At 41.3% G+C, this 25,292-nt stretch overlaps 1 protein-coding gene across 1 annotated transcript in view; it reads right to left on the reverse strand.

Moving 5' to 3' along the window:
* Positions 1–25,292, reverse strand: part of LOC116294019 (uncharacterized) — a 119,569-nt gene that overhangs the window by 21,746 nt on the left and 72,531 nt on the right. The window contains 47 exon segments of the mRNA XM_089032471.1: positions 59–685; positions 794–826; positions 1,048–1,596; positions 1,729–1,764; positions 1,891–2,517; positions 2,626–2,658; positions 2,881–3,429; positions 3,732–3,767; positions 3,900–4,526; positions 4,635–4,667; positions 4,888–5,436; positions 5,614–5,649; positions 7,009–7,635; positions 7,781–7,804; positions 7,906–8,532; positions 8,678–8,701; positions 8,803–9,429; positions 9,575–9,598; positions 9,700–10,326; positions 10,440–10,463; positions 10,563–11,189; positions 11,303–11,326; positions 11,426–12,052; positions 12,198–12,221; positions 12,323–12,949; positions 13,062–13,085; positions 13,187–13,813; positions 13,959–13,982; positions 14,084–14,710; positions 14,824–14,847; positions 14,949–15,575; positions 17,091–17,117; positions 17,662–18,213; positions 18,330–18,368; positions 18,452–19,084; positions 19,319–19,363; positions 19,592–20,137; positions 20,304–20,333; positions 20,458–21,075; positions 21,654–21,683; positions 21,928–22,479; positions 22,606–22,644; positions 22,728–23,354; positions 23,550–23,576; positions 23,692–24,318; positions 24,595–24,994; positions 25,062–25,222. Of these exon segments, the coding sequence (XP_088888597.1) occupies positions 59–685; positions 794–826; positions 1,048–1,596; positions 1,729–1,764; positions 1,891–2,517; positions 2,626–2,658; positions 2,881–3,429; positions 3,732–3,767; positions 3,900–4,526; positions 4,635–4,667; positions 4,888–5,436; positions 5,614–5,649; positions 7,009–7,635; positions 7,781–7,804; positions 7,906–8,532; positions 8,678–8,701; positions 8,803–9,429; positions 9,575–9,598; positions 9,700–10,326; positions 10,440–10,463; positions 10,563–11,189; positions 11,303–11,326; positions 11,426–12,052; positions 12,198–12,221; positions 12,323–12,949; positions 13,062–13,085; positions 13,187–13,813; positions 13,959–13,982; positions 14,084–14,710; positions 14,824–14,847; positions 14,949–15,575; positions 17,091–17,117; positions 17,662–18,213; positions 18,330–18,368; positions 18,452–19,084; positions 19,319–19,363; positions 19,592–20,137; positions 20,304–20,333; positions 20,458–21,075; positions 21,654–21,683; positions 21,928–22,479; positions 22,606–22,644; positions 22,728–23,354; positions 23,550–23,576; positions 23,692–24,318; positions 24,595–24,994; positions 25,062–25,222 (15,174 nt within the window).

Below are 25,292 nucleotides of genomic sequence, written 5' to 3' on the forward strand. Positions count from 1 at the left end.
GTCACTAGAACGACTCTTTTGCATAATAAACACAATTGTTTTCGTGATAAAAACTAACCTTTACGGAAGCATCGTCTCTTCTTGCTCATAATCTGTCGCCTTGTGAGATAACTGCCGTATACTTGCATGCAGGAGATACTGCCACGGAAGTACCGTCTGTCACCAATCTTGGCCCCCATACGAACGTTGTAGTTAGTGGCGATCTGGAATCGACCGATTCTTCTTTGAGCTACGAAACGGTTGTTGATGAAAAGCTTGGCAACGCCTGTCCTCCTGTTGTATGTGGCACCAACAAATTGCCAACGTCGGGGTTGCACGCGATGGGAGATAACTGGTGCTGGGTGTCGACGATTTCGCCTTGTAAATCGAGCGAAGAGTGTCTTCGGAGATACCATCCAGAAGTGCACACCCCATCCTCTAGGGTTGTAGTTAAAGATGGGTCCAGATCGTCCATCGTGCTTTATCCAAGCCAACAAGGTGATGGAACTTCTAGCATCAAGCTTTCCTCGGTTAGCGAACTGAATATAGCTGCTAGAACGACCAAGGAATTTATAGGCACCCCCGCGTGTTCCGTCAGGACCTCGAGCAGGACGAACGTTGACTAGTCTGCCAGGGCGGTTTCGACTAAGGCTGACGTCTCGTCCACGAACGTTAGTGTTAAGCGGATAGACGGCCAAAGCACGTCCTATGTGTACATATAAATAATTAGAAACGCCTGAATATAATGCTCTGCACGAATTGCGTGTTCAAAATCATAATAGGGATAAGAAGCGCCTTTGATTCTGTAACTTACCGGAACGCTTGGGATTCGGTGTAGGTCTCGCTCCTGAAATCAAACAACAAAGACTATTACAAATGGAATGAGATACTTGCCTGTATACATTCACGTAGCACTTCTTTCAAAACATAAAGCATAAATGCTTCGGTATTTCTCTACTCAGAAACTATGTAAAGGAAAACAAATATGTTCATCTTTTTCGTTTTGAACGATAACAAAGAGACCAATATCGAGATTTTAAGTTTAAAATATCGATGTAATATTTGTACCTTTGCAAGCCTTTTGTTTGATGGAGCGAACAACTCTATTCATGGTTCTAAACGATGCAGTAAAAATATGTCTTTTGCTCGAGGCCATGTGAAGCAGCTGCTTGTAGTTGTATCGTCGCCCAATGCCCATAGAGAAGATGCTGATTCCCATTCTTTTCAAAACAGTAGCTGGACCTCGTACTCTGTCGTAGGATTTGCCGTCTGTCATAACGATTAGAACTCTACTGCGTCTGCCCCTCCTGCCACCAAAGACGTATCTTCGAACGTAGTTGAGAGCGCGACCGATCTTGGTCCCGCCTCGTGGATAGCGGATACGACTGATGGCATGCAATACCTGTCTCTTCGTTCGGTATTGTCCGAAGGTGAAAATACGGCGAGCAGAAGAAGAGAATAGTGTTGCAGAAACTCGTGTATGCCTTGGAGAGATAACAAAGGATCGAACCATGTTTTGGACAAAGTTCAGACAACGTCGGAAGTTTCCTCGGCCATAGTTCTCGATACTTCCAGACCCGTCGATCAAGAAAGCCAAGTCGATTCTCGCTCTGCAAACTATAACAAAAAAGCGATCAACAAAAGAGAGGGAGGTTTAAAATTAAACCTATCATGAAACCTTACAATGAAAGCCATTAAACTGAAAGCTTGGCTATAAAAGCATAACATATAAACCAAAAGCCTTCATACCTGGACCTCCGGGTACTGGACGAGGTGGTTGCACCACTGCAAAAAAGCAATTCAAAAAAAGACAATAAAATAACGATCACTGCACTTGGTTTAAGAAAAGACGAGTTACTAGAACGACTCTTTTGCATAATAAGCACAATTGTTTTCGTGATAAAAACAAACCTTTACGGAAGCATCGTTTCTTCTTGCTCAAAATCTTTCGCCTTGTGAGATAACTGCCGTACACCTGCATACAAGAGATGCTGCCACGGAAGTACCGTCTGTCACCAATCTTGGCTCCCATGCGTACGTTGTAGTTGGTGGCGATCTGGAATCGACCGATTCTTCTTTGAGCCACGAAGCGGTTGTTGATAAAGAGTTTTGCAACGCCTGTTCTCTTGTTGTATGTGGTACCCACAAATTGCCAACGTCGGGGTTGCACTCGATGGGAGATTACTGGTGCTGGGTGTCGACGATTTCGTCTAGTAAATCGAGCGAAGAGTGTTTTTGGAGATACCATCCAGAAGTGCACTCCCCACCCTCTAGGATTGTAGTGAAAGATGGGTCCAGATCGTCCATCGTGCTTTATCCAAGCCAACAAGGTGATGGAATTTCTAGCATCAAGCTTTCCTCGGTTAGCGAACTGAATATAGCTGTTAGACCGACCAAGGAATTTATAGGCACCACCACGTGTTCCGTCAGGACCTCGAGCAGGACGAACGTTGACTAGTCTTCCAGGGCGGTTTCGACTAAGGCTGATGTCTCTTCCACGAACATTAGTGTTAAGCGGATAGACGGCCAAAGCACGTCCTATGTACACATATAAATAATTAGAAACGCCTGAATATAATGCTCTGCACGAATTGCGTTTACAAAATCATAATAGGGATAAGAAGCGCCCTTGATTCTGTTACTTACCGGAAGGCTTGGGATTTGCTGTAGGTCTTGCTCCTGAAATTAAACGATAACAACCATTAGGATTTGAATGAGATACTTGCCTGTATACATTCTCGTCGCACTTCTTTCAAAACATAAAGCATAAATGCATCGGTATTTCTCTACTCAGAAACTATTTAAAGGAAAAAAAAATACGTTCATCTTGTTTGTTTTGAACGATAACAAAGAGACCAATATCGAGATTTTAAGTTTAAAATATCGATGTAGTATTTGTACCTTTGCAAGCCTTTTGTTTGATGGAGCGAACAACTCTATTCATGGTTCTAAAAGATGCAGTAAAAATATGTCTTTTGCTCGAGGCCATGTGAAGCAGCTGCTTGTAGTTGTATCGTCGCCCAATGCCCATAGAGAAGATACTGACTCCCATTCTTTTCAAAACAGTAGCTGGACCTCTTACTCTGTCGTAAGATTTGCCGTCTGTCATAACGATGAGAACTCTACTGCGTCTGCCCCTCCTGCCACCAAAGACGTATCTTCGAACGTAGTTGAGAGCTCGACCGATCTTGGTCCCACCTCGTGGATAGCGGATACGACTGATAGCACGCAATACCTGTCTCTTCGTTCGATATTGTCCGAAGGTGAACATGCGGCGAGCAGAAGAAGAGAATAGTGTTGCAGAAACTCGCGTATGCCTTGGAGATATAACAAAGGATCGAACCATGTTTTGGACAAAGTTCAGACAACGTCGGAAGTTTCCTCGGCCATATTGCTCGATACTTCCAGACCCATCGATCAAGAAAGCCAAGTCGATTTTCGCCTTACAAACTACAACAAAATAATAAATAAATAAATAAATAAATAAACAAACAAACAAACAAACAAACAAACAAACAAACGAACGAACGAACGAAGGAAGGAAGGAACGAAGGAAGGAACGAACGAACGAACGAATGAATGAATGAATGAATGAATGAATGAATGAATAAATAAATAAAAGTGAGACAGATTAAAAATAAAACCTTGCCATGACCATGGGAATACGAGTGTCCTATGAGTGTCACGATAAAAGATATTTTGTTGACTTCTTAGCTATAAAAGTGCAAAACGTAAAGGAACACTATTCATACCTGGACCTCCGGGTACCGGACGAGGCGGTTGTACCACTGTAAAAAAGCAAGTGAAAAACAAAACGTTATCCATTAGGCCCTGTTTTCAAATAAGAGGATATACACAAATGACGTCGAAAAATACTGTGTTACACAATAGCCGCCATGTTTTTCGAGATTATAACTAACCTTTACGGAAGCATCTTCTCCTCTTGCTCAAAATCTGTCGCCTTGTGAGATAACTGCCGTATACTTGCATGCAGGAGATGCTGCCACGGAAGTACCGTCTGTCACCAATCTTGGCCCCCATACGTACGTTGTAGTTAGTGGCGATCTGGAATCGACCGATTCTTCTTTGAGCCACGAAACGGTTGTTGATGAAGAGCTTGGCAACGCCTGTCCTCCTGTTGTAAGTGGCACCGACAAATTGCCAACGCCTTGGTTGAACTCGATGAGATATAACTGGTGCTGGGTGTCGACGATTTCGCCTTGTAAATCTAGCAAAGAGTGTCTTTGGAGATACCATCCAGAAGTGCACTCCCCATCCTCTAGGGTTGTAGTTAAAGATGGGTCCAGATCGTCCATCGTGCTTTATCCAAGCCAACAAGGTGATGGAATTTCTGGCATCAAGCTTGCCTCGGTTAGCGAACTGAATGTAACTGTTAGACCGACCAAGGAATTTATAAGCACCACCACGTGTTCCGTCAGGACCTCGTGCTGGACGCACGTTGACCAGTCTTCCAGGGCGGTTTCGACTAAGGCTGACGTCTCGTCCACGAACGTTAGTGTTAAGCGGATAGACGGCCAAAGCACGTCCTATGTGTACATATAAATAATTAGAAACGCCTGAATATAATGCTCTGCACGAAATGCGTGTACAAAATTATAATAGGGATAAGAAGCGCCTTTGATTCTGTTACTTACCGGAAGGCTTTGGATGTGGTGTAGGTCTTGCTCCTGAAATCAAACAACAAAGACTATTACAAATGGAATGAGATACTTGCCTGTATACATTCACGTAGAACTTCTTTCAAAACATAAAGCATAAATGCTTCAGTATTTCTCTACTCAGAAAGTATGTGAAATACAAGAATATGTCCATCTATGTCGTTTTAAACGATAACAAAGAGACCAATATCGAGATTTTAAGTTTAAAATATCGATGTAGTATTTGTACCTTTGCAAGCCTTTTGTTTGATGGAGCGAACGACTCTATTCATGGTTCTAAAGGATGCCGTAAAAATTTGTCTGCGGCTCGAGGCCATGTGAAGCAGCTGCTTGTAGTTGTATCGTCGGCCAATGCCCATAGAGAAGATGCTGACTCCCATTCTTTTCAAAACGGTAGCCGGACCTCGTACTCTGTCGTAGGATTTGCCGTCTGTCATAACGATTAGAACTCTACTGCGTCTGCCCCTCCTGCCGCCAAAGACGTACCTTCGAACGTAGTTGAGAGCGCGACCGATCTTGGTCCCGCCTCGTGGATAGCGGATACGACTGATGGCATGCAATACCTGTCTCTTCGTTCGGTATTGTCCGAAGGTGAAAATACGGCGAGCAGAAGAAGAGAATAGTGTTGCAGAAACTCGTGTATGCCTTGGAGAGATAACGAAGGATCGAACCATGTTTTGGACGAAGCTCAGACAACGTCGGAAGTTTCCTCGGCCATAATGCTCGATACTTCCAGATCCGTCGATCAAGAAGGCCAAGTCGATTTTCGCTCTACAAACTACGACAAAAAAAAAAACAACAACAAACAAACAAACGTTAAATGAAAGTGAGGGAGGTTAAAAATAAAACTTATTATGACCATAGGAATACGATTGTCGTATCAGTTTTACAATGAAAGCCATTATGTTGAAAGCTTAATTTAAAAGTTCAAAACATAAAGAACCGCTATTCATACCTGGACCTACAGGCAATGGACGAGGAGGTCGCACCACTGTAAAAAAGAAAGTGAAAACAAAACGTTATCCATTAGGATCTGATTTAAAATAAGAGAATACACACAAATGACGAGAAAAATACTGCGTTACAAAATAGCCCATGGCACAGAATGCCTATTTGTTTTAGGGACATGCACTTACAGTTCAGATTCTCACGTACATTTCATTGGCTGGGCATAAATTTGAATAATAATATAATTCCTCAAGTTCTGATTGGCGAATGCATCCGAGCAAAGCGGGGAGCGGGAAGCTGCGAAGCGTATCCCTCGAACGAAGTGTGAGACTGACAAAAACCGCCTCTATTGTCTTTATAATCCGTGTTTGACAAGTGACCTCCACGCATGTAAACAAACTAATATCTAGTCTTTTTACCAAACTTTTTTGACCAGCATAGGAATTTAGTTTACAAATTGAAACTTACGGCTCTTTTGCAAGCTAACCGACAAATAAACTCAATACAGTAACTCATATGCTAGTTTAAAGGAAGGATTTAAAACCTAAAGCGGGGTTAACTAATCGGTTAAGTCTGGCGGCCAAAGACAGAAAACTCTGTTTTCTCTTGTCGTTTATAAAAAAATTTGTTTGCTATCAAAAACCGTTTAATGAAAATGAAAAACTGTTTGAGTAAATCGCTTATAAACAGAAAGTTTCGCGTACTTCTTGTTACCGGTAAATTTTTATTCCTGTTTTCGATTCAAAGCTTTTCTTTTATAAATTAAAAGTCAAGGAGACGCTTAATACGCAGTTAGCCTTTATGGAGCTGCCGATCTTCACCTTTCTTGAATGAGCGATATGAAAACCCATTACTAGATTCGATAGCATATATAGCATATGAGTCATGACAATTACTCATTTGGTGGCTCCTAAGATTCAAAGTTTGAATGAACTAGGAGGTTTGTCCGATGAAAAAAAACACACAAGACAGTGTTTATTCATTCAATTTGGATACAAAAGAGCTAAATGATAAATAGATAGATATAACTAGCTAAAAACTAGTGTGAGCTGCGTCGGTGTTTCTAATGAAACAGAATGATGAAAAGGTAAATTATACACCGTGAAAAGATGAAAAAAACTTACTAAAAGTAAAAGTTTTTTCATCTTTTCACAGTGTATAATTTACCTTCTCATCTTTACTAAATGATAAATAGCTTAGGAAAGAAATGAAAAATGACTTAATCTATAAACAATAGAGGTTATGTTTTTGATGCTGCAGAGAGTCCCGCGGACAGCTGCAAGTACTTCGGGAATCCCGCTCAACCCAGGCGCAAAGACCACACTTTTTTCTAACTTTAAAAACCTCAAGTATAATTTCAACGGATAGCCCGTGTAAATTGTTTTTTGAAATTGAAACTCACCTTTACGGAAGCATCTTCTCCTCTTGCTCAAAATTTGTCGCCTGGTGAGAGAACTACCGTATACTTGCATGCAGGAAATACTACCACGGAAGTAGCGTCTATCACCAATCCTGGCCCCCATTCGAACGTTATAGTTAGTGGCGATTTGGAATCGACCGATTCTTCTTTGAGCCACGAAACGGTTGTTGATGAAGAGCTTGGCAACACCTGTCCTTCTGTTGTATGTGGTACCCACAAATTGCCAACGACGGGGTTGCACTCGATGGGAGATTACTGGAGCTGGGTGTCGACGATTTCGCCTTACGAATCGAGCGAAGAGTGTCTTTGGAGATACCATCCAGAAGTGCACTCCCCATCCTCTAGGGTTGTAATTAAAGATGGGTCCAGATCGTCCATCGTGCTTTATCCAAGCCAACAAGGTGATGGAATTTCTAGCATCAAGCTTGCCTCGGTTAGCGAACTGAATATAGCTGTTAGACCGTCCAAGGAATTTATAGGCACCCCCGCGTGTTCCGTCAGGACCTCGAGCAGGACGAACGTTGACTAGTCTTCCAGGGCGGTTTCGACTAAGGCTGATGTCTCTTCCACGAACATTAGTATTAAGTGGATAAACAGCAAGGGCACGTCCTACAAAACAAGCAATTTAATGAAAATATGAATGATCATCCTTTATTAAAAGCTTATCGAATTGTACTTTACTGGAATTTGTTATTTGAGGGATATTAAACTCTGTTAAAGTGGCTTCTGTAAAATTGTTTGAAAGGGATCTTACCTGATGGTCTTTGCGGCTTTGGTGCTGCATTAAATGGAAAATAGAACACAATTAGCTTTTCGTTTTCAATAAATCAGAGACAGAGAAAAATTAAATTAAGTATACAGATTCGTTATTGCCCTAACCTTTGCGGAAACATCGTTTCTTCTTTCTTAAAATCTGTCGCCTTGTTAGAGAACTACCAAACACTTGCATGCAGGAAATACTACCACGGAAGTAGCGTCTATCACCAATCCTGGCTCCCATTCGTACGTTATAGTTAGTGGCGATTTGGAATCGACCGATTCTTCTTTGAGCCACGAAGCGGTTGTTGATGAAGAGCTTGGCAACACCTGTCCTTCTGTTGTATGTGGTACCCACAAATTGCCAACGACGGGGTTGCACTCGATGGGAGATTACTGGAGCTGGGTGTCGACGATTTCGCCTTACGAATCGAGAGAAGAGTGTCTTTGGAGATACCATCCAGAAGTGCACTCCCCATCCTCTAGGGTTGTAGTTAAAGATGGGTCCAGATCGTCCATCGTGCTTTATCCAAGCCAACAAGGTGATGGAATTTCTAGCATCAAGCTTGCCTCGGTTAGCGAACTGAATATAGCTGTTAGACCGTCCAAGGAATTTATAGGCACCCCCGCGTGTTCCGTCAGGACCTCGAGCAGGACGAACGTTGACTAGTCTTCCAGGGCGGTTTCGACTAAGGCTGATGTCTCTTCCACGAACATTAGTATTAAGTGGATAAACAGCAAGGGCACGTCCTACAAAACAAGCAATTTAATGAAAATATGAATGATCATCCTTTATTAAAAGCTTATCGAATTGTACTTTACTGGAATTTGTTATTTGAGGGATATTAAACTCTGTTAAAGTGGCTTCTGTAAAATTGTTTGAAAGGGATCTTACCTGATGGTCTTTGCGGCTTTGGTGCTGCATTAAATGGAAAATAGAACACAATTAGCTTTTCGTTTTCAATAAATCAGAGACAGAGAAAAATTAAATTAAGTATACAGATTCGTTATTGCCCTAACCTTTGCGGAAACATCGTTTCTTCTTTCTTAAAATCTGTCGCCTTGTTAGAGAACTACCAAACACTTGCATGCAGGAAATACTACCACGGAAGTAGCGTCTATCACCAATCCTGGCTCCCATTCGTACGTTATAGTTAGTGGCGATTTGGAATCGACCGATTCTTCTTTGAGCCACGAAGCGGTTGTTGATGAAGAGCTTGGCAACACCTGTCCTTCTGTTGTATGTGGTACCCACAAATTGCCAACGACGGGGTTGCACTCGATGGGAGATTACTGGAGCTGGGTGTCGACGATTTCGCCTTACGAATCGAGAGAAGAGTGTCTTTGGAGATACCATCCAGAAGTGCACTCCCCATCCTCTAGGGTTGTAGTTAAAGATGGGTCCAGATCGTCCATCGTGCTTTATCCAAGCCAACAAGGTGATGGAATTTCTAGCATCAAGCTTGCCTCGGTTAGCGAACTGAATATAGCTGTTAGACCGTCCAAGGAATTTATAGGCACCCCCGCGTGTTCCGTCAGGACCTCGAGCAGGACGAACGTTGACTAGTCTTCCAGGGCGGTTTCGACTAAGGCTGATGTCTCTTCCACGAACATTAGTATTAAGTGGATAAACGGCAAGGGCACGTCCTACAAAACAAGCAATTTAATGAAAATATGAATGATCATCCTTTATTAAAAGCTTATCGAATTGTACTTTACTGGAATTTGTTATTTGAGGGATATTAAACTCTGTTAAAGTGGCTTCTGTAAAATTGTTTGAAAGGGATCTTACCTGATGGTCTTTGCGGCTTTGGTGCTGCATTAAATGGAAAATAGAACACAATTAGCTTTTCGTTTTCAATAAATCAGAGACAGAGAAAAATTAAATTAAGTATATAGAATCGTTATTGCCCTAACCTTTGCGGAAACATCGTTTCTTCTTTCTTAAAATCTGTCGCCTTGTTAGAGAACTACCAAACACTTGCATGCAGGAAATACTACCACGGAAGTAGCGTCTATCACCAATCCTGGCTCCCATTCGTACGTTATAGTTAGTGGCGATTTGGAATCGACCGATTCTTCTTTGAGCCACGAAGCGGTTGTTGATGAAGAGCTTGGCAACACCTGTCCTTCTGTTGTATGTGGTACCCACAAATTGCCAACGACGGGGTTGCACTCGATGGGAGATTACTGGAGCTGGGTGTCGACGATTTCGCCTTACGAATCGAGAGAAGAGTGTCTTTGGAGATACCATCCAGAAGTGCACTCCCCATCCTCTAGGGTTGTAGTTAAAGATGGGTCCAGATCGTCCATCGTGCTTTATCCAAGCCAACAAGGTGATGGAATTTCTAGCATCAAGCTTGCCTCGGTTAGCGAACTGAATATAGCTGTTAGACCGTCCAAGGAATTTATAGGCACCCCCGCGTGTTCCGTCAGGACCTCGAGCAGGGCGAACGTTGACTAGTCTTCCAGGGCGGTTTCGACTAAGGCTGATGTCTCTTCCACGAACATTAGTATTAAGTGGATAAACGGCAAGGGCACGTCCTACAAAACAAGCAATTTAATGAAAACATGAATGATGATTTTTTTTTAAACGCTTATCGAATTGTATTTTACTGGAATTTGTTATCAGTAAAATTGTTTGGAAGGGATCTTACCTGATGGTCTTGGCGGCTTAAGTGCTGCATTAAATGGAAAATAGAACACAATTAGCTTTTACTTTTCAATAAATCAGACAGAGAAAAATTAAATTAAGTATACAGATTCGTTATTGCCCTAACCTTTGCGGAAACATCGTTTCTTTTTTCTTAAAATCTGTCGTCTTGTGAGAGAACTACCAAACACTTGCATGCAGGAAATACTACCACGGAAGTAGCGTCTATCACCAATCCTGGCTCCCATTCGTACGTTATAGTTAGTGGCGATTTGGAATCGACCGATTCTTCTTTGAGCCACGAAGCGGTTGTTGATGAAGAGCTTGGCAACTCCTGTCCTTCTATTGTATGTGGTACCCACAAATTGCCAACGACGGGGTTGCACTCGATGGGAGATTACTGGAGCTGGGTGTCGACGATTTCGCCTTACGAATCGAGAGAAGAGTGTCTTCGGAGATACCATCCAGAAGTGCACTCCCCATCCTCTAGGGTTGTAATTAAAGATGGGTCCAGATCGTCCATCGTGCTTTATCCAAACCAACAAGGTGATGGAATTTCTAGCATCAAGCTTGCCTCGGTTAGCGAACTGAATATAGCTGTTAGACCGTCCAAGGAATTTATAGGCACCCCCGCGTGTTCCGTCAGGACCTCGAGCAGGGCGAACGTTGACTAGTCTTCCAGGGCGGTTTCGACTAAGGCTGATGTCTCTTCCACGAACATTAGTATTAAGTGGATAAACGGCAAGGGCACGTCCTACAAAACAAGCAATTTAATGAAAACATGAATGATGATTTTTTTTAAAACGCTTATCGAATTGTATTTTACTGGAATTTGTTATCAGTAAAATTGTTTGGAAGGGATCTTACCTGATGGTCTTGGCGGCTTTGGTGCTGCATTAAATGGAAAATAGAACACAATTAGCTTTTACTTTTCAATAAATCAGACAGAGAAAAATTAAATTAAGTATACAGATTCGTTATTGCCCTAACCTTTGCGGAAACATCGTTTCTTCTTTCTTAAAATCTGTCGCCTTGTTAGAGAACTACCAAACACTTGCATGCAGGAAATACTACCACGGAAGTAGCGTCTATCACCAATCCTGGCTCCCATTCGTACGTTATAGTTAGTGGCGATTTGGAATCGACCGATTCTTCTTTGAGCCACGAAGCGGTTGTTGATGAAGAGCTTGGCAACACCTGTCCTTCTGTTGTATGTGGTACCCACAAATTGCCAACGACGGGGTTGCACTCGATGGGAGATTACTGGAGCTGGGTGTCGACGATTTCGCCTTACGAATCGAGAGAAGAGTGTCTTTGGAGATACCATCCAGAAGTGCACTCCCCATCCTCTAGGGTTGTAGTTAAAGATGGGTCCAGATCGTCCATCTTGCTTTATCCAAGCCAACAAGGTGATGGAATTTCTAGCATCAAGCTTGCCTCGGTTAGCGAACTGAATATAGCTGTTAGACCGTCCAAGGAATTTATAGGCACCCCCGCGTGTTCCGTCAGGACCTCGAGCAGGACGAACGTTGACTAGTCTTCCAGGGCGGTTTCGACTAAGGCTGATGTCTCTTCCACGAACATTAGTATTAAGTGGATAAACAGCAAGGGCACGTCCTACAAAACAAGCAATTTAATGAAAATATGAATGATCATCCTTTATTAAAAGCTTATCGAATTGTACTTTACTGGAATTTGTTATTTGAGGGATATTAAACTCTGTTAAAGTGGCTTCTGTAAAATTGTTTGAAAGGGATCTTACCTGATGGTCTTTGCGGCTTTGGTGCTGCATTAAATGGAAAATAGAACACAATTAGCTTTTCCTTTTCAATAAATCAGAGACAGAGAAAAATTAAATTAAGTATACAGATTCGTTATTGCCCTAACCTTTGCGGAAACATCGTTTCTTCTTTCTTAAAATCTGTCGCCTTGTTAGAGAACTACCAAACACTTGCATGCAGGAAATACTACCACGGAAGTAGCGTCTATCACCAATCCTGGCTCCCATTCGTACGTTATAGTTAGTGGCGATTTGGAATCGACCGATTCTTCTTTGAGCCACGAAGCGGTTGTTGATGAAGAGCTTGGCAACACCTGTCCTTCTATTGTATGTGGTACCCACAAATTGCCAACGACGGGGTTGCACTCGATGGGAGATTACTGGAGCTGGGTGTCGACGATTTCGCCTTACGAATCGAGAGAAGAGTGTCTTCGGAGATACCATCCAGAAGTGCACTCCCCATCCTCTAGGGTTGTAATTAAAGATGGGTCCAGATCGTCCATCGTGCTTTATCCAAGCCAACAAGGTGATGGAATTTCTAGCATCAAGCTTGCCTCGGTTAGCGAACTGAATATAGCTGTTAGACCGTCCAAGGAATTTATAGGCACCCCCGCGTGTTCCGTCAGGACCTCGAGCAGGGCGAACGTTGACTAGTCTTCCAGGGCGGTTTCGACTAAGGCTGATGTCTCTTCCACGAACATTAGTATTAAGTGGATAAACGGCAAGGGCACTTCCTACAAAACAAGCAATTTAATGAAAACATGAATGATGATTTTTTTTAAACGCTTATCGAATTGTATTTTACTGGAATTTGTTATCAGTAAAATTGTTTGGAAGGGATCTTACCTGATGGTCTTTGCGGCTTTGGTGCTGCATTAAATGGAAAATAGAACACAATTAGCTTTTACTTTTCAATAAATCAGAGACAGAGAAAAATTAAATTAAGTATACAGATTCGTTATTGCCCTAACCTTTGCGGAAACATCGTTTCTTTTTTCTTAAAATCTGTCGTCTTGTGAGAGAACTACCAAACACTTGCATGCAGGAAATACTACCACGGAAGTAGCGTCTATCACCAATCCTGGCTCCCATTCGTACGTTATAGTTAGTGGCGATTTGGAATCGACCGATTCTTCTTTGAGCCACGAAGCAGTTGTTGATGAAGAGCTTGGCAACTCCTGTCCTTCTATTGTATGTGGTACCCACAAATTGCCAACGACGGGGTTGCACTCGATGGGAGATTACTGGAGCTGGGTGTCGACGATTTCGCCTTACGAATCGAGCGAAGAGTGTCTTTGGAGATACCATCCAGAAGTGCACTCCCCATCCTCTAGGGTTGTAGTTAAAGATGGGTCCAGATCGTCCATCGTGCTTTATCCAAACCAACAAGGTGATGGAATTTCTAGCATCAAGATTGCCTCGGTTAGCAAACTGAATATAGCTGTTAGACCGTCCAAGGAATTTATAGGCACCCCCGCGTGTTCCGTCAGGACCTCGAGCAGGACGAACGTTGACTAGTCTTCCAGGGCGGTTTCGACTAAGGCTGATGTCTCTTCCACGAACATTAGTATTAAGTGGATAAACGGCAAGGGCACGTCCTACAAAACAAGCAATTTAATGAAAATATGAATGATCATTCTTTATTAAAAGCTTATCGAATTGTACTTTACTGGAATTTGTTATTTGAGGGATATTAAACTCTGTTAAAGTGGCTTCTGTAAAATTGTTTGAAAGGGATCTTACCTGATGGTCTTTGCGGCTTTGGTGCTGCATTAAATGGAAAATAGAACACAATTAGCTTTTCCTTTTCAATAAATCAGAGACAGAGAAAAATTAAATTAAGTATACAGATTCGTTATTGCCCTAACCTTTGCGGAAACATCGTTTCTTCTTTCTTAAAATCTGTCGCCTTGTTAGAGAACTACCAAACACTTGCATGCAGGAAATACTACCACGGAAGTAGCGTCTATCACCAATCCTGGCTCCCATTCGTACGTTATAGTTAGTGGCGATTTGGAATCGACCGATTCTTCTTTGAGCCACGAAGCGGTTGTTGATGAAGAGCTTGGCAACACCTGTCCTTCTATTGTATGTGGTACCCACAAATTGCCAACGACGGGGTTGCACTCGATGGGAGATTACTGGAGCTGGGTGTCGACGATTTCGCCTTACGAATCGAGCGAAGAGTGTCTTCGGAGATACCATCCAGAAGTGCACTCCCCATCCTCTAGGGTTGTAGTTAAAGATGGGTCCAGATCGTCCATCGTGCTTTATCCAAACCAACAAGGTGATGGAATTTCTAGCATCAAGATTGCCTCGGTTAGCAAACTGAATATAGCTGTTAGACCGTCCAAGGAATTTATAGGCACCCCCGCGTGTTCCGTCAGGACCTCGAGCAGGACGAACGTTGACTAGTCTTCCAGGGCGGTTTCGACTAAGGCTGATGTCTCTTCCACGAACATTAGTATTAAGTGGATAAACGGCAAGGGCACTTCCTACAAAACAAGCAATTTAATGAAAACATGAATGATGATTTTTTTTAAAACGCTTATCGAATTGTATTTTACTGGAATTTGTTATCAGTAAAATTGTTTGGAAGGGATCTTACCTGATGGTCTTGGCGGCTTTGGTGCTGCATTAAATGGAAAATAGAACACAATTAGCTTTTCGTTTTCAATAAATCAGAGACAGAGAAAAATTAAATTAAGTATACAGATTCGTTATTGCCCTAACCTTTGCGGAAACATCGTTTCTTTTTTCTTAAAATCTGTCGTCTTGTTAGAGAACTACCAAACACTTGCATGCAGGAAATACTACCACGGAAGTAGCGTCTATCACCAATCCTGGCTCCCATTCGTACGTTATAGTTAGTGGCGATTTGGAATCGACCGATCCTTCTTTGTGCCACGAAGCGGTTGTTGATGAAGAGCTTGGCAACACCTGTCCTTCTGTTATATGTGGTACCCACAAATTGCCAACGACGGGGTTGCACTCGATGGGAGATTACTGGAGCTGGGTGTCGACGATTTCGCCTTACGAATCGAGAGAAGAGTGTCTTTGGAGATACCATCCAGAAGTGCACTCCCCATCCTCTAGGGTTGTAGTTAAAGATGGGTCCAGATCGTCCATCGTGCTTTATCCAAGCCAACAAGGTGATGGAATTTCTAGCATCAAGCTTGCCTCGGTTAGCAAACTGAATATAGCTGTTAGACCGTCCAAGGAATTTATAGGCACCCCCGCGTGTTCCGTCAGGACCTCGAGTAGGACGAACGTTGACTAGTCTTCCAGGGCGGTTTCGACTAAGGCTGATGTCTCTTCCACGAACATTAGTATTAAGTGGATAAAGGGCGAGGGCTCGTCCTATAAAATAAAGTACGCATTAAATTGTTTATGTGTTGTGTATTATCTATTGTAGTAGTGAACTTGAAGTATTGTTGAATCCTTAATATGATTTATAAGCTAAAAGGATTGGTCTGCAGAGGGTATATTTTCTTGAATGATTGGGGTTTAATGAGAGGTTGACAGTGAAGATAATGGTGTGAATGGTTGAGTGTTGTGGAAATACAAATTTCGATAGATCTTTTGAGTGAGGGTGTAATGTTTTGTCGCGTGGCAATGTATTGGACACCGAATTTTTTGAATTTCGTATGGTTGCCTTTTTTCATCATTTACTACCAGTACCACAATCCCTTTAACACTTTCTTTTTTTCATTTAATCAGCAGCAATAAGCCAAATTGTAGCTTAAGAATCGTTTTCAGTGCGCATGGGGTTTTATCCTGCATTTCTCACCTTGCTTTGTTTAATTAATAACAAAAGAAAGTTTAAGTGTCAGAACATTTTTATTTCTTGTAAGCATTTTTGGTTCGCGAGATATTCAAGTTTCAAGTTTATGTTAATCTGGAGGTTTATGACGTCATATTCTCAACTCACAGTTTCCTTCAACATTGATTTCAGTATATCTCTGAGAGTATTTGATAAATATCATCCAAACTTTGCAGTGTACTTGTATTCAAAACAGGAAACATGAACTGTGTTTGCTATGGCAACACACTGGTGTCCAGGCCCCTAACAATTTGAGACTTTCAGCGATTGCATCGTTATTTTTTAATTTGAGCAGAAAATTGCTTGACTAAATTTGTGTCTACGACCATTACAGATGTTTTTTCTCGTAAAGGTAGAAATTTTAAAATCCTGAATTTTAGGTAGGGGTTGCCTGGAACCAAGGCTGTTGCTATGGCAGCTTATCTCTATAGTTAATTTTGAAGAACGAATAGAGAACTGTAATACTGGCAAATTTGGTTGATTTTGATTGAAATTGGGCTGAGATATAGCTTATCATAATCTTAGGCTGCTCAAGTATCGAGAATATGACGTCATCAAGAAAGAAGGCCGCCATTTTTAAACTCCAATATCTTTTGAAGGAAAAAAATATTTGAAAAAAGAAAGTGACATTTTACTTCACTATCAAAGGTCTTTCAATCCAGGCAAAAGAAGAGCAAATCCGAAATTTGATCGTAGTGGCACCTCAAACAAAAGGTGAAAAATTCGGGAAAAAATCGCATGCGCAATAGGAAGGGATTCTTAAACTCCGATTTGGCTTATTGTCTTACTATTTTCATGAGGAAATATAAAGTTGAGTAAGAAAGAAAATTCGCAAGTCATTTTGGTAGTGGTGGACATCATGCAAACGGCATATAGCCACAACAAAAGCCTGTAAGGTCTATAATAGAAGGAATCTAACAAAGAATACAACGGTACATGCCAAAGGACTCCGATTGGAATGACACACTGGAAAAGCACGCCATAAGCGCTTCCGACTTACGAGTTCGACTTAGATAAAAAAATGTAAAGGTTAGTAATGCAACGATATTTACCTGAAGGCTGGCTTGGTTTCCCCTTTCCTAGTAACACAATTGAAACAATACTTTAGTTTACCATATAGCTACTTCAGTACAGAGGTTTACGATAAAATAATTGGTATCTAATAAACATCCCTTTGAAAACGCAGCATGGTGTTTACACCATTTGCATGTGAGCAGCAGACAAAAAGGAACAGTACTTTCCATGCGCGTTCAGTAATAGGTAAGAGTGTGAATAAGAAGAATGTGTTGTATAGAAATTCACACGCTTTCAGAAGGCTTTCAATTCTTTCTAATTTCAGCACTTTTATAATGACGAGATGGGTCTCATTATTTTAGCAATATAGTCCCCCCCCCCCCCCACTATTTCGGAAACTTATATTAATGGTTACAAATATGACTATATTCTATATTTTCCATATTCTTCATATTGTGATGGAAAGTACTATATTTTTACGGATCTTTGATAAGTGATTGAGGTCAGATTATAAAGATCAGGAAAATCTACCAAGTCCACAGCCTCTAATACTGCCCTTCATTTTAGTAACGAGTATTCGCAAAGACGTCTATTGAGAAATTGGCTTACCTGGACCACATGCCTTTAGTTTGATAGCTCGAATAACAGTATTCATTGTTCTGAACGACGATGTGAAAACGTGACCACGGCTTGATGCGATCTGGAACAGTTGACTGGTCTTATACTTACGACCGATACCAAAAGCAAATATATTCACTCCCATCCTTTTAAGCACGGCTGCTGGACCACGTACTCTGTCGTAGGATTTGCCGTCTGTCATGACGATGAGAACTCTACTGCGTCTGCCCCCCCTGCCACCAAAGACGTACCTTCGAACGTAGTTGAGAGCACGACCGATCTTTGTCCCGCCTCGTGGATAGCGGATACGACTGATGCCATGCAATACCTGTCTCTTCGTTCGATATTGTCCGAAGGTGAAAACACGGCGAGCAGAAGAAGAGAATAGTGTTGCAGAAACTCGTGTATGCCTTGGAGAGATAACGAAGGATCGAACCATGTTTTGGACGAAGTTTAGACAACGTCGGAAGTTTCCTCGGCCATACTGTTCAATACTTCCAGAACCGTCGATTAAGAAAGCCAAATCAACTTTAGCTTTGCAGACTAGGATAAATAAAAAGAGGTGCATACTCATAAACAAATTGTAAAAAATGACTTGAGTAAGTAACTACATAGGCAAACTTAAAAAAAGTATTTAAAAAAATTGAATATAAACTTACCTTTACCAACTGTTGGAGGATTTGGTCTTGGTGGTTGAACTTTATTTTATATGAAGGAATGAAAAGAACGTATTATTATTATTCTTTTATTATATCGGGATGGGTAGTGACTTTCTACTCACCCTTGCGGAAGCATCTTCTCCTCTTCTTCAGAATTTCTCTTCTGTTTAGTGCAACACCGTACACTTGCATACAAGAGATTCTTCCTCGGAAGTAACGTCGGTCTCCGATTTTAGCTCCCATTCTCACAGGATAGTTCGTGGCAAGCTTGAACCGACCAATTCTTCGACGAGCAACGAAGCGGTTGTTAATGAACAGTTTAGCAATTCCTGTTCTTCCGTTGTATGTCGCTCCAACGTACTGCCAACGTCGTGGTTGAACGCGATGGGAAATAACAGGTGCTGGCTGTCGACGATTTCGCCTTGTGAATCGAGCGAAGAGTGTTTTTGGAGATACCATCCAGAAGTGCAATCCCCAGCCTCTAGGGTTGAAGTTGAAGATTGGTCCAGAACGTCCCTCGTGCTTTATCCAAGCAAGCAAGGTAATGGAGTTTCTTGTATCAAGTTTTCCTTTATTAGGAAATTGAACATAGCTGCCTGGTCGACCTAAGAATCGATATGATCCATCGCGAGTACCGTCCGGTCCGCGTGCTGGTCGAACATTTCTAAGAATTCCATTTGGATTCTTTCCTAAGCTGACATCCTTTCCTTTTGTAGCTCCATTTAATGGATATAATCCTACGGCGTGTAATGGTGCTAAAAAATAAACAAAGCGTGGAATGAAAGTATGAGCACGAGAAGCTTTAAAATACTGACATTGTGTAGGGTTAATTGTTTGTTCTTTCAATCTTCGATATATCGATTGATTTGTCCACCATTATCACCATAATCATCTTGATCGTTGTTGTTGTCGTTATTATCATGATGATCATTATAATCACTAAGCAAGCAGCTAGTAGGTACGTGCATCGTTACTTTATCATGACTTACCAGGTTTTGTTGGTGTGACCACTCCTATAGGTTTAGAGCCAGGTGCTATTAAAAAACATAATAAATAGCATATATTTTATTCAATGCTTTGAAATTCTTCTTTTATAGTCATCGTAATATTTTACTAGAAAGGCAACCACTTGACTGACAATCAACTATTTTGTTTAAAGCTGTTATTCTTATAGATTATAACGTTTTTGGAAGCAAGAGATTGTTGAAACAAAAGAAAAACTATTTTTAAAATGTGGTGGGTTCTTTTACTTATATACTTACTTCTGCATATGTCTTTTACGATAAGTTTGGCAGCTTTTCGGAGATTTGCAAATTTAGATGTTTTAACGTGTCGTCTATCCGTAGCCATCAAACGCAATTGTCTTTTGCTGTACTTAAGTCCGATTCCTAGCGCGTAGGTCTCGACTCCCATACGATGAAGTTGCCTTGTAGGTTTTTTGATATCATCGTAAGTGATTCCATCCGTCATGATGACTAATACCTTGCGTCTTCGTGTCCGTCTATTAAACAGGAATCGCCTTGCACGTCGAAGAGCTAAGCCAGTTCTAGTACCACCTCGTAGGTATCGAATGCGATCGATCGCTCTGAAGACGCCTTTTCTTGAGTAGTATCGATTAAAATTGAAGACGGATACGGCTCTGGTAGCGTAGACGACCACTCCAACATGGGTACCACTACGTGATATAACGAATTCTTCCGCCACCATTTTGATAAAGTCTTTCATTCTTTTAAAATTACCCTTTCCGTACATCTCGACACTGCCAGAAGCATCAACCAGGAAGCCAAGATCAACCTTAGCTTTGCAAGCTAAAAAACAAAATTAGCAAAATACTGATGTTAGACAGAATAGTGGTTTAACAAAGTTTTCAGTAGAGTTTAAAAAAGACTTAATTGGTAGGAATGAACAAGTATTCGAGATGATCTGACCGTCTAAGCAAAAAAAGTTTTTAAACAACAAAAAAGCTCAACTCACAAGGTGTGGGCAGTCCAGACGGTTTGCCTCCTAGAGAAAAAAAAATCAAATTTATCCAAAAACCATAAATCAAAACATAATATATGTATGGCATAAATTATACTGTGATTCATTATTCATTAATCAATAACAAATAATAATAATAAATACTAACCTTTTAGGAAACATCGTTTTCTGAGTTTCAAAATGCGATACCTTGACAATGATTTGTCAAATATTTGCATACATGAGATGCTTCCTCGGAAGTAACGTCTGTCACCGACGCGTGCTCCCATTCGCGCAGGATAGTTAGTGGCCATAGTGAAACGACCGAGTCTTCGTCTCACTACAAATCGATTGTTTACGAACAATTTCGCTATTCCTGTTCTTCCATTGTAAGTAGCACCAACATATTGCCATGTGCGTGGGCGTATGTTGGCTGTCAGGGCTCTGGTCGACCGTCTGTTTCGTCGAACAAAACGGACGAAAAGTCTTGTTGGTGTAACCATCCAGAAGTGCACTCCCCATCCTCTTGGATTGTAGTGGAAGATAGGTCCAGCCCGACCCTTGTGGTTAATCCAAGCAAGCATAGTGATGGAATGTTTAGTATCTAAACGCCCTCTGTTACGGAACTCGATAAAACTGTTCGAACGGCCATAAAAGTAGGTTGAAGTACGACGCGCACCTTCAGGTCCTCTAACGTAACGAACACTAGATATTACACCAGTTGGGTTGCCGTACAGTCCAACATCCCTTCCACGAGTACGAGAATTTAGTGGATAAACTGCTCCAGCTATAAAAAGAAATAACTATTTTACTCATCTGTTATGGGTATATTCATTGATCCAATTACCCACTGTTTGAAGGGACCAGAACTAACAATGTCGGCATTGTCTGAAAACCTTAGGCTTTTTGGGTCCGGCAGGGGACTGATCACACGACCTTTTCACATACCACATGCTTGCAAGGTTATGCTCGAACTATACATTTACATCATCTGCTTTTTTTTATATTATTATTTTTTTTTTTGCATAGCCAAATCAACTCTGCGATCTTTGTTTTGGATGATGGATGATATTTGATGTATTTCAAGTACATAATTATATAATATTACTTATTGACTAGCAGAAATGAAATATAAAACTACTTAGAGTAAAATTGGTATTATTGTGACAAAGACCTCACGGTTCGGAATAGCTGCACTATGCACCAGCCGTAACGATGCCAAGTCTGAGCCGTTTTTGTTACCACACCCGTTGTGATTGGTTTAAAGGACGTCGTTCGTGATTGTACCTTTAAATACGAAATCTGCTCTTTGGGTAAAAATTCTACTAAAAAGCAGTACATTTTAACTACATTTTAAAAACATACCCGGTTTCCTTGGGGAAACAGGCTTCGTCACTGAAAGTAAAATAGACATTTAGAATTCACGTAAAATCTAAAAAATCTAACTAAAAATAATTTGTACACTAACAATAATTTATGGTACAAATGAAACACTAATGGAGAGGAAAGAAAAAAGATAGAAAAGGAGAAAAACACAAAAATACAAGACAAGAAAAAATATTCAAAAAAACAAAAAAGAAAATAGAAAAAGGAATTATAGAATGGAAAGAGAGAATAATAACAAAGGTTTTCATCTTACCTGGTGTACATGCTTTTCGTTTGATGGAGCGAACGACTCTATTCATTGTTCTGAATGATGATGTGAAAACGTGTCCACGACTTGATGCAATCTGGAACAGTTGACTGGTCTTATACTTACGACCGATACCAAAAGCAAATATCTTCACTCCCATTCTTTTCAAAACAGTAGCTGGACCACGTACTCTATCATAGGATTTGCCGTCTGTCATAACGATTAGAACTCTACTGCGTCTGCCCCTCCTGCCACCGAAGACGTACCTTCGAACGTAGTTGAGAGCGCGACCGATCTTGGTCCCACCTCGTGGATAGCGGATACGGCTGATGGCATGCAATACCTGTCTCTTCGTTCGATATTGTCCGAAGGTGAAAATACGGCGAGCAGAAGAAGAGAATAGTGTTGCAGAAACTCGTGTATGCCTTGGAGAGATAACGAAGGATCGAACCATGTTTTGGACGAAGTTCAGACAACGTCGGAAGTTTCCTCGGCCATACTGCTCGATACTTCCAGATCCGTCGATCAAGAAAGCCAAATCAACTTTAGCTTTGCAGACTAGGATAAATAAAAAGAGTTGCATACTCATAAACAAATTGTAAAAAATGACTCAAGTAACTAACTACATAGGCAAACTTAAAAAAAAGTAAAAAAAAAAAAAAACAAACTTGAATATAAACTTACCTTTACCAACTGTTGGAGAGGTTGGTCTCGTCGGTTGAACTTTATTTTATATGAAGGAATGAAAAGAACGTATTATTATTATTCTTTTATTATATCGGGATGGGTAGTGACTTTCTACTCACCCTTGCGGAAGCATCTTCTCCTCTTCTTCAGAATTTCTCTTCTGTTTAGTGCAACACCGTACACTTGCATACAAGAGATTCTTCCTCGGAAGTAACGTCTGTCTCCAATTTTGGCTCCCATTCTCACAGGATAGTTTGTGGCAAGCTTGAACCGACCAATTCGTCGACGAGCCACGAAGCGGTTGTTAATGAACAGTTTAGCAATTCCTGTTCTTCCGTTGTATGTCGCTCCAACGTACTGCCAACGTCGTGGTTGAACGCGATGGGAAATAACTGGTGCTGGCTGTCGACGATTTCGCCTTGTGAATCGAGCGAAGAGTGTCTTCGGAGATACCATCCAAAAATGCACTCCCCAGCCTCTAGGGTTGTAGTTGAAGATTGGTCCAGAACGTCCCTCGTGCTTTATCCAAGCAAGAAGGGTGATGGAGCGACGGGTGTCTATTTTTCCCCTATTTGGGAACTGAACATAACTGTTTCTGTTGCCGTAAAATCGATATGCTCCTCCGCGAGTTTTATCAGGACCCCGTGCGGGACGAACACCAACTAGTCTACCAGATGGATTTTTGTTCAAGCTGATGTCTCTTCCAGCAACATTGGACGTCAATGGGTACACAGCATGTGCGCGGCCTGTTAAGACAACAAAAATGTTTTTTGATAAATGTTTAGCAAACTAATATTCTGATAATATAACTTGTTCTTTCGAAAGTGGAATTCAGACATTAGTTCAAACCGTGAATGTAATCTAAGATTTAAAAAATACAAGCAGTCAATTAAAGTACTCAAAATATAAGCAATTTTAGTAAAAAAAAAAAAAATACTTACGAGATGGTTTAGGTGGTGGCCTGGCCACTGTAGGAAAAGAAAACTTTTGCATTAGTATTAGTTCAAAAAAGAGTATTTCCAAAAGGTAAGAAGAAATATTTAAAAAATGTAGTTAAACATTTCTTTTTTGGTAGCCACTCACCCTTGCGGAAGCATCTCCTCTTTTTCTTCAGAATTTCTCTTCTGTTTAGTGCAACACCGTACACTTGCATACAAGAGATTCTTCCTCGGAAGTAACGTCTGTCTCCGATTTTGGCTCCCATTCTCACAGGATAGTTTGTGGCAAGCTTGAACCGACCAATTCGTCGACGAGCCACGAAGCGGTTGTTAATGAACAGTTTAGCAATTCCTGTTCTTCCGTTGTATGTCGCTCCAACGTACTGCCAACGTCGTGGTTGAACGCGATGGGAAATAACTGGTGCTGGCTGTCGACGATTTCGCCTTGTGAATCGAGCGAAGAGTGTTTTTGGAGATACCATCCAGAAATGCACTCCCCATCCTCTAGGGTTGAAGTTGAAGATTGGTCCAGAACGTCCCTCGTGCTTTATCCAAGCAAGAAGAGTGATGGAGCGACGGGTGTCTATTTTTCCTCTATTTGGGAACTGAACATAACTGTTTCTACGGCCGTAAAATCGATATGCTCCTCCGCGAGTTTTATCAGGACCTCGTGCAGGACGAACTCCAACTAGTCTACCAGATGGATTTTTGTTCAAGCTGATGTCTCTTCCAGCAACATTGGACGTCAATGGGTACACTGCAAATGCGCGGCCTGTTAAGTAAACAAAAATATTTTTTGATAAATGTTTTCCACAATAACATTCTGATATTCCTTTTTTTTTCGAAAATACCAACAGTTAATTAATGTCCTCAAAAGATAAACAAATTTAGTAAAAAAAAGTACTTACGAGATGGTTTAGGGGGTGGCCTGACCACTGTAGGAAAAGAAAACTGTTGCATTAGTATTAGTTAAAAAGAGTATTTCCAAAAGGTAAGAAGAAATATTTAAAAAATGTAGTTAAACATTTCTTTTTTGGTAGCCACTCACCCTTGCGGAAGCATCTCCTCTTTTTCTTTAGAATTTCTCTTCTGTTTAGTGCAACACCGTACACTTGCATACAAGAGATTCTTCCTCGGAAGTAACGTCGGTCTCCGATTTTAGCTCCCATTCTCACAGGATAGTTTGTGGCAAGCTTGAACCGACCAATTCGTCGACGAGCCACGAAGCGGTTGTTAATGAACAGTTTAGCAATTCCTGTTCTTCCGTTGTATGTCGCTCCAATGTACTGCCAACGTCGTGGTTGAACGCGATGGGAAATAACTGGTGCTGGCTGTCGACGATTTCGCCTTGTGAATCGAGCGAAGAGTGTTTTTGGAGATACCATCCAGAAATGCACTCCCCATCCTCTAGGGTTGAAGTTGAAGATTGGTCCAGAACGTCCCTCGTGCTTTATCCAAGCAAGAAGAGGTGATGGAGTGACGGGTGTCTATTTTTCCTCTATTTGGGAACTGAACATAACTGTTTCTACGGCCGTAAAATCGATATGCTCCTCCGCGAGTTTTATCAGGACCTCGAGCAGGACGAACACCAACTAGTCTACCAGATGGATTTTTGTTCAAGCTGATGTCTCTTCCAGCAACATTGGAGGTCAATGGATAAACAGCAAATGCGCGGCCTGTTAAGACAACAAAAATATTTTTGATAAATGTTTAGCAAACTAATATTCTGATAATATAGCTTGTTCT

The sequence above is a fragment of the Actinia tenebrosa genome, unplaced genomic scaffold, assembly GCF_029948245.1.
Source record: "Actinia tenebrosa isolate PJP-AT-01 unplaced genomic scaffold, QUT_ActTen_1.0 PGA_scaffold1__47_contigs__length_23844297, whole genome shotgun sequence".
Classification (NCBI taxonomy): domain Eukaryota; kingdom Metazoa; phylum Cnidaria; class Anthozoa; order Actiniaria; family Actiniidae; genus Actinia; species Actinia tenebrosa.